Source organism: Morone saxatilis, unplaced genomic scaffold (assembly GCF_004916995.1).
Source record: "Morone saxatilis isolate NCDOM2014 unplaced genomic scaffold, NCSU_SB_2.0 Contig24, whole genome shotgun sequence".
In the NCBI taxonomy this organism is placed as follows: Eukaryota; Metazoa; Chordata; class Actinopteri; family Moronidae; genus Morone; species Morone saxatilis.
Window position 1 is genome coordinate 5,899,343 of NW_023339807.1, and position 9,642 is coordinate 5,908,984.

General features: G+C 43.4%; 1 protein-coding gene across 1 annotated transcript in view; it reads left to right on the forward strand.

The window, feature by feature from the left end:
- The first annotated feature begins 1,091 nt into the window (after positions 1-1,091).
- gdf6a (growth differentiation factor 6a) overlaps positions 1,092-9,642 on the forward strand; it is a 9,535-nt gene continuing 984 nt past the window's right edge. Inside the window, exons 1-2 of the mRNA XM_035672130.1 lie at positions 1,092-1,581; positions 5,769-6,745. Of these exons, the coding sequence (XP_035528023.1) occupies positions 1,221-1,581; positions 5,769-6,745 (1,338 nt within the window). The 5' untranslated portion in view covers positions 1,092-1,220. The remainder of the gene's footprint in view (positions 1,582-5,768; positions 6,746-9,642) is intronic.

Consider the following 9,642-nt stretch of genomic DNA (forward strand, 5'->3'; position numbering starts at 1 on the left):
ACACACACACACACAAACGTGTGAAAGCTGATCAGGACTAATGGGGGACTTCAAAATCGGTTTAAATCCATTCGAATGGAGGAGCACTGGCCTATACTGTGCAGTTTCAACTGTTAAACACAGAGTCATGTAGTCAGATTTTCCCTTAGGACGTGAATGCATCATTTGCCCTCGCTTCTTTACATTATGGGAGGCATCGGGTTGTAATGAATGGTGACGGCCACTAGAGGTCACTAGTGTTCTTTGGAATGTGATGCATTTGAGTGCCTGCTCATCAAGGCAGAATGGGATCACAACTCGAGGTTACATTTAAACGCACGAGACCTCTGCCGTCAGATATTCAACCATGTTTCTGTGCGTGAGTTAATTCTCCTCTTCCAACGCCATCCGTTCAACACTGAATCAAACACTGACCTTTCACCTGCCTTGTTCCATTTCCATATGTATTGTTTCCACTAAATACCGAGTCAAACTCATGTGCAATTCATGATGTTTCTTTAAAAAAGACCACTGCTTTATGATCACCTTGTACACACAGTTTCTTTAGCTTGTCTGTGCGTAAAATCTAATCTAATCTGATCGGATCTGAGGTGTCCTTGGAAGATTTCAGGCTCTCAAAGACTTTGTGATAAGGAGGACTATAACTGTTGGAGTTTTTCTGAAAATTGTGTGCCTCTAGACCTACTTTGGCCAACTTTATAAACAGTTCTATGCTGACATTTGTGCTTTTAGTCTAAAATAGGTCATCGAGGTAGCAGCAGAATTGACTGTAACAGTTTAATTTAATTGTAAACTGATTCATTAATTAATATCATAATTTAAGGTATTGTAATCCAAAATAAAGTAGATAATTGTTCTCTATGGGCAGTTCAGACCTTTCAGCAATTGGCTGCTAAAAACTTTCCCACATGGACTCTCCTGTGGCGGTCTTTGGCTCTGTTGCGCGCGTCTGTTTGGAGCTCTGTGACATGAAGTTGTTTGGGAAGCACTGCGCTGAGCGACCATGTGGGCGTGTTTCTCTCGGCCCAGCAGTCTCCGCTCTAGTGTGGAGTCCAGAGCGCAAAACGCACTTCTTCTGGTGCGACCGGGGAGCGCAAAAGTAGCAGCTCTCCGACCCTGACGCGCACACCGTCTCAGACTCCGGCGGCCCCCCGAATCCAACTTCACTGAGCGGGAAAAACGAGAGAGTTTCTGAACATCTCCCGGTCACTCTTCCAGCCATGGACGCATCTCGACTCATAACGCTATATCTGGGCCTGCTCCTTGTTTTCCTTGGGAATATACCGTGTTTCCAGTCTGCTGCTATCATCTCTCCCTCTGCGCCGAGGAGGAACAGGGGAGCCAGAATCTCTCATCAGGACGGACAAAGGTCATCCAAATTCCTAAAAGACATTTTCACGTCTTCGCATCCTATGGCGGGCCACCACAAAGAAGACCCAAAGGACGCTATTGTGCCGCATGAATACATGCTCTCCATATACAGGACATACTCGGCTGCAGAGAAGCTCGGACTAAACGCAAGCTTTTTCCGCTCCTCTAAATCTGCCAACACCATAACAAGTTTTGTGGACAGAGGAACAGGTTGGTTTCAGTCCGCTGCCAGCTCCATCAGCTCAGTCTTGCATAATTTTGTGGCACAGTTTTTTTTTCCTCAACTGACTGGTCTATAATATTCTCCTCTTTTAGAGATCTAAATAAAATGTGGCTTTAAAACGACAGTAATGCATAAGAGCTGCAGAAAAACAAGCTCGCCGCGGCAGCTTTTACGCACGTTTTAGATCAGGCAAAGATAATTCGTAAATGCACTTTTACGTGCAGAAAATATCATTAAATCACAATAATCTTAAGGGAAGGAAAGTACTGAAAGCTAAAGGATTATATGTTGTTCAGGAGCAGTTTTGTGATTGTATTTGGATCTATTTGCCGCACAGCCTGCGAAACGTGCACCTTTTTGCGAGTATAAAGTTATATTACACTTAAATTAACCTCTGGGTAACACGACAGTAAAACACTAATTAAGGCGCTCTCTAAATGAAGGCTGTAAATCAGTCAGTGCGAGCTGCAGCACAAACTAGATTCCCCCCCATTCACCTCCACACGCAAACACAATGAATTATAAGTCCCAACATTTAAAGTACAAACTGTGTTTTAAAACGTTCAATCCGTTGCCATTATGGTGGCCAGTTTGGCCCACTTGTGCTGACAAAGGGGAGCTGGAGGGGTGGGGGGAGCCACGGCAGAGCGGGTCGGTGTGAGAAGCAGGTGTTTGGGTCAGTTAACATGTGTAACCAAGTGATTTGACCAGCCCGCGAGGACAAACACAATCTGATAAACACAAACACGTCCAACACACACAAGGGGACATAAGCCGAGTTAATCTTTGCGGGAGAAATAAAAGCTATCTTTGTTTGCGTTCCCTCCCGTCTGAAACACTCCGAGCCTCAGCTCTGGGACGCGAACTGCGCGCTGCAAAAAATATCCATCATTACGAGTTGTTCAGCCAAGAGTCGGCTGCTTCAATCATATTATTATCTACCTACTTGGTGAGGTGCAGCTGCGATTATTTCCTGCGCAAATCAGCATTTTTTTCTAGACCTATATTCAGTGAAGTGCATTAAAAAAAAGTGTATTTCAAGATTTGCTACCTTCTCCTCAAAATAAACCTAACTGCATTGAGAATAAGTGCCGCTCTCTCATAAAGTCGTTCGTTTTCAGACAAAAGAGGACGTTTTCAGAATGAATACGAGGCTAGAGGGCTCGTCCGTGGGGCCACTTCTTGCAGTGTGAACTGATCTGATAGGAAAAACGCCTCACTTTCTCCTGTGATTCTGATGTGATGTGTCACTGGCTCTGACCCCGAGCTGGACCCTCTGAGAGCTGCTTGGCATCGATGGGCTGATTGGAGTATTTGAACTCGGTGATCCAATTGAGTGTTCATGTCATAACATATCAAACACTGTCTATTCTCCCATAATGACCCAGCTCGGCCACGATGGGCACATCACCAAAAAACGACGAGGGGGAAAAAAATGAAAGAGCACTTCCTCCGCTGTGAAGTGGTTCGTATTTTTTTTTACTGCGGAACCTCCCTTTGCGACCGCCACTTTAATTACGGAAAATTATTTTTCTTCCCGTTCTTTCAGCTCAAGCGCCTTTGGTTTCTTTTGGGATTCCTCCCAGCACCCCCAAAGTGTTGCATTGCATTAACCTGCAGAATGAACCTCAGCTGGGAGTTTTTCGTTATTCAAATCTGCTCCACCAGGAAAGAAATACACACGGGGGGGAGCAGCTTTTGACGCACAAAGTAACAGGTTTTGCGTCTTTTACGCATTATTCATCCACGCACAGACAGGTTTTACTGAGTGCACCTATGATCTACGGCTTCTTTGGCTTTCACACTTTTGTAGGTATAATGAAATTTGCTTATAAAAACCAGGCAGGGTGTTTCCTGGAGGTCAGAAAAGGCAAGATCAGAAAAGAATAACCCGAATCTGAAAATTACTTTTGGCACTTTGGGGTAACTCATTAAAGCGCAGATGGTGCAGCCCGGCCTCTCTCTCTCTCTGTCTCTCGCTTTCCCCTTTTCTCTCCAAACAGAGGCATAGATGACAAAAACATGTTTTGCATTTGTTCAAATACAAGCAACAAGGTCAAACAAAAGTGCACAGGATGCCATTTTAACCAAGCAGTAAAATCCACCGCATTCGCCCCCAATTATCCACCGTCAAGCATCTTACGCGTAATGGAAAAAATTGGCTTTTTACATAATAATGAAATTAAGAAAACTTTGTAATTTTTTTTTTTTAAACTGTCAACACGAATATCTCTCAATAATTCCAACAGTCTTTTCGGTCAGTCAGTCAGTCAGCCCGTGCAGGCTGCGCGTTTTAAGGGGAATGTTGTCGTTGGCAGGATGAGATGAAATATAAGAGGGGAAGTGCTTTAATGAGGAAGTTGGGAATTCAGAACTGTTAATTATTTGGTGAACTTGTATTCGATTTGTTTGAGGTCTTATAAAAAAGAAACCTAATGCAGACCATACGCGCAAAGTCACTGAAACGAGCACCAGGTTTCAATCTGCTTTTACTGTTTGACTCGGCAGGGTTCACGGAGGGAAACCGACAACTAGATTCAAATATCTCTTTAGAGCAAGTCTAACAAATTATATCACAGGGGTGTTCAGATGTAGGCATGCCACTTTTATTTTTTAAAAGCATATTAGCTCATCGGATATTAATGGAGACAATCAACCGAGGCAACGTGCTTATTTATTTTAAATCACAAATCGTTCATCTTAACAAGTAATTTAATTCCGCTTTCATGTTTAAAATATTATATTTTTAAGTGAGTGACATTTTTTTTTTTACATTTAAAGGAAAGTTATTGGTCACTTATCCCAACGTAAATAAATGTGTTTTAAGAATTTCAAACAAGAAATTGTCGAAAAATAGTAAAAAATGCAGGAAACAAGAGAATTATTTCACCGCCATTTGCTCAATTCTACAAAAATCACAGAAAACAGTACAAAATAACTTTTTATGCTGGATTTTATTGAAGCAAAACCAAGTAAGAAATTAATGCGATTTATAACCGAATAGGCTGTGAGTTGCAGCTTGATATGCATGCTGCTAAACATAAATCATTCTCATTTTAAATGTATTTTTTAAAAACACAGGCTGTGTCTCTTTTTTGTTACATGCAGACGTTTACTTTTCATGCATTGTTATATTCCAGTCTCATTGATGGAATATTTGCAGGCCTCCTGGGTCTCCAGCAGGGAATAATGCATTAATTGTGTATTGTTCAGTTGAGTGTACAGTATGTCGCCTTTGGTCCGTTGTGTCTGGCAGCACCCAGGGGCCTTCACATCACTAGGCCTCTTGTTTTTTTTCTCCTTTCCTTTCCTTACAACTCTGCAAGAGTTCTCAAAAAAGAAAACTAACCACATTTTAGATGCTCTGACTGCTGCTTTAGATTTAAGACCTTTTTGAGACTGCGAAGAGGGAAAAGTTTACTTCCACTCTGTCAGGGAGCTGGAAATGAATAATCAATCTGTCATCAAGTTAAATGAAAGCAGAACTATTTTCATTAAAACATGCTGGCTCTGATTAAATCTGGCATTACATTTTCGCCAGATTTGATTGGATTATTGTCACTGCAATATCAAGAAACGAATTCTGGCCCTATAAGGACAGGTGGATGAATGCGTAATGTACACATTTCTTTTGGAACAAGCGATGTTAAAATTCCTGTATTTGGCCTGAAACATTGCGCATCACAGTATCATTTCAAATTGTTCATGTGCAACAAATTTGCATGAAATGAAATGAAGACCCCTGAACAACTGCAATTGTAGGGAGGAAGCCTTAAAGCAGGCTTTGTAAACTTAACCCACATTGAGCCCTTAGCGTTATAGAAGATTCACAAAACTTTATTACCGAGATAGTTCTGTTGTAGAGTGTAATCAAATCAAAGGGAAACAATGGACAAAGTGGGTTAATGAGTATTTTCTTTATATCAGTAATAAACCTGGTGTTAACTGGGCGTTTTTACATTCTCATCCAAACTGAGGACTTGTCAGCTGTAGTTTGTTTCAGGCAGGTCCTTGGTGGACATTGAAAAAACAAGTAAGAGAGAGAGAGAGAGAGAGAGAGAGAGAGAAGGCCTCTGTGGGAGAATGTGAGTCCCCCTCCCTCCCTCCCTCCCTCTGAACACTGTACACCCTAAGTGAATCTGACTGCAATTATTTTCTTCTTTTATCCTTGCAGACGATCTTTTGCACTCTCCTCTGCGAAGACAAAAGTATCTGTTTGATGTCTCAACCCTTTCAGACAAAGAGGAGCTGGTCGGGGCGGAATTAAGGATATTTAGGAGAGCGCCCGGGGATTTGCAGACTTCCCTGCAGACGACGGGCCTGTACGACATCCAGGTCTACCCCTGCCGCTCGGACAGACTGCTGGACTCCAGGTCTCTCGACACGCTGGACACCACCAAGGCCGGCTGGGAGGTTTTGGACGTGTGGGAAATGTTTAAAGCACACCAGCACCATTATCATCACCCCCATCATCATCACCACCACCACCACCACCATCAGCAGCAGCAGCAGCAGCAGCAGGGGAACCAGCAGCTCTGCTTCCAGCTCCGCGTCACTCTCAGCAAGACAGACACCGAGGTGGACCTGAGGCAGCTAGGGCTGGACAGGGGCGGCCGTCCCCAGCGGGAGAAGGCCATCCTGGTGGCCTACACCCGCTCCAAGAAGAGGGAGAACCTATTCAACGAGATGAAGGAGAAGATCAAGTCGCGGAGGTCGGTAGGGGAGAGGGAGGAGGCGGCGGTGGTGGTGAAGGCGGCGGCGGCAGAGGAGGGGGTGTCTCTGAGAGGGGTTAAAGGAGAGGGCCCCCGGCGGCGGCGGAGGACGGCGCTGAGCAACCGGCACGGGAAAAGGCACGGGAAGAAATCCAAATCCAGGTGCAGCAAAAAGGCGCTGCACGTGAATTTCAAAGAGCTGGGCTGGGACGACTGGATCATCGCGCCCCTGGATTACGAGGCGTACCACTGCGAGGGGGTGTGTGACTTCCCCCTGAGGTCGCACCTCGAGCCGACCAACCACGCCATCATACAGACGCTCATGAACTCCATGGACCCCAACAGCACCCCGCCCAGCTGCTGCGTCCCCACCAAACTCAGCCCCATCAGCATCCCCTGCTACATAGACCAGGCAAATAACGTGGCTGTAGCAAACAGGGTAACGAGGACCGAATGCGTGGTGGAAAGGCAGTGCGGTTGCAGGGTCAAGCGGCCCCTATCTCGTAAAAAACAAACAGCTTTCAAGAAGACAAGAAAAAACAAAATCAAAGATAAGATCCTTGACTGGTCGCAGGTTGAAAGATATAAAGTCGCTCAAGCCAGGTGCTGCAAGATGCTATTGAGCGCATGAAAACGCCGCCTTGTCTTTATCAAAAAGGGATGCACCCACAAAGGCGATCATCTGCTTCATTTCTTAAGAACCTCAAGTACAGTCCAAGCCAATAATTCCCACCCACTCTCTGCCTTAAAGTGTTAACGCCTTCGTTCCGCCATCCCAACGCAACAAGTCATCACTCATCAAACAGGCTTTTTGTTTCCCAAAAGAAGAGTGAGACGTGGTCGCAATCATGGCACAGAAAGGGATGGGCTACAAGGCGAGATGATGCGGAAGCCCTATTGAGGTCGCGACCTGTGCACCTGTTCGTGCCGAGCCCAGAGGACGAAGTGGCTTGCCCTGTCAGCGCTTTTTGTTGCAGGCCTCTGCCGTGTGATCCTGCCAAGCCACAGGCCAGGATCTTTTTTGGGTATTGTGCATCCAGGCGTAAATTGGCACTGTCCAAGCTGGAGTGCATTACAAGGCCCGAGCAAGTGCCTGTTTTTCAAAAAAAGAAAAGAAAAAAAAAAATAAGAAAAAAGAAAAAAGGGGGTGAATGTCTACTCTACCACACACACACACACACACACACACGCACACACACACACACACAGACTGGTCTGAGAAGAGGAGGTAAGATGGTGGTGGTAATGCCTTCAAGAGATTTTTGCCTTACTGGAGACCAGTTGAGAGGCGCTGGGAGACGCGTCGTGCGCCTTTGTGGACAGAAAGGACACAGAACCAGACTTGTGCCTGACTGGGGCCCTGTTGTTTGAAAAAAAAAGAGAAAAAAAAGCACACATAACTGAGGCGAACTTTTTGCTCAAAAGTCTGCATCTTTACGAAATGCACTTCCACAACTGACTGCGCCCAGGACACGCGGTCAGCGAGAGAGTTTGTCTTCTCTGATGACGAAAATAAAAGACTCGCAAACGAGATGATATTTAAATGCACATTAGCTTTGAATGCACTGCTGTTCATTATTTTTTGAGCTGTAAATATTTGTACAGTTGAAAACTTTACAAAGTGCAACGAATGAAGAAATGAGAAAAAAGCATTTCTTTGTAAATATACAAAATGCACTCAAATCGGTATAATTTCTATTCTATAATTATTTTATTATTTGTGATGTACAGAGTTTCATGATAATCATATATTTCTTACATTGATAAGAGTAATTTAAGGTGTATTCGATATTTTTTGCAGAGGGTGGAAAATACCATTATTAATGTCTACCTCATAATTGCATATAGGATCTGAGTTTTGAGGTGCATTCAGTTAGAGTGTAAAGAGCTTTTACAATGATATATAAGATCATTTATATACATATATTACTGGATAATATTCCACACCATTACTGTACAAATAAAATTCAAAACAAAGTGTCGTACCTCTGATGATTAATGCAACAACTCTTTTTGCATTCCTTTTATTCATTTGAAGTGTTTTGAAGTGTCTGACTATTGTAAAAATCCAATAAGAACTCTGCAGGGCATTTTGTTTATGAGGGAATCAGATGAGACGAGAAATAGGCATTTTTAAAATGAAGTGTGCTTGAATATCTTGGTCTGAGTCTTGAGACTTAAAAAGAAATCATTGTTTTTCTTCCTGGAGGATTAAATATGCTTAAATTGCACACCCACATCTTGAACAACACATGTTTTTAGATCATACTGAATGACCTTTTAAGACAAAACAAAAAACAAAAAAACAATACCACTGCTAATACTAAACTAAATATGAATATGAAGTAAATATCAACCATGAAGTTGTAGAGACTTTCTAAGCTTAAGGCTAAACTCCCCCTATAAGAAGTATACAGTGCGTATGGAGCACATATATCTTTACCTTCAGGTATGCTTGTTCATCTATTCTTCCCCTTTTAAACAGTCTTTCATCATAGACAGCAGTTGTCATTATTCAGTGACTGACTAGCTTAAAACCCATATAAACATATGGTGACCATCCAAGTAGAAGGAAATCCAGTGACTGACTGTCACTGATATGGCACTGAATGTACAAACCCCAGCTATTTCCCAATGAATTAGCCCGCCTGGGTCAAGTTTACTTAACACTTTAATGTTTCCCAATCTGCGGATGAAAAAGTTTGAGAGAAGGGATTGCTTCCATATAGGCTATCAACCTTGGCCTGGAAACAATTAGGAAATTGCTTTGAAATGTTATATGTTGTCCAGGGCTCTTGTACAGTATCATGTCACTCCCCACATGTTTGCTAGGGGGAAACAGAGGATGCTAAGTGCACTCTTTAGCGGTCGTGGCAAATGACTGACACAACAACCATTCCCTTGAGTATAACCAAATGGCCCTCCAGGCTATAAGTGTGGAACAGCACTGCCGGGGTGCTACTATGAGCCACGCTATCCCTGCTGCTCACAAGTGTGCACCACAATGAGTCTTTGCAGCTAATTCTGGATTTGAAATACTGTAATCTTGCACAATCAAGTCTAAATTTCTAAGCAACTTCACGGTAACTTGTGGGATAAACCTTTACTTTTTGATTTATATTTATTTGACAAGTTCCCCGGTCTGGTGGGCACTGGCCTGGAGGTGAGACTGAATGTTAGGGGAACAGTTAAATGGTGATGAAAGGGAAAGGAATGCTTTGTTTACCCGCTTCAATCCCTCACTCTCAAGTTAAATGTTCCTATAAAGTTCTTCATCACAACTGGCTTATTGTCCCTCCGCTCTGTGCCGAGGCACAGAGAGAGAGAGAGCGAGAG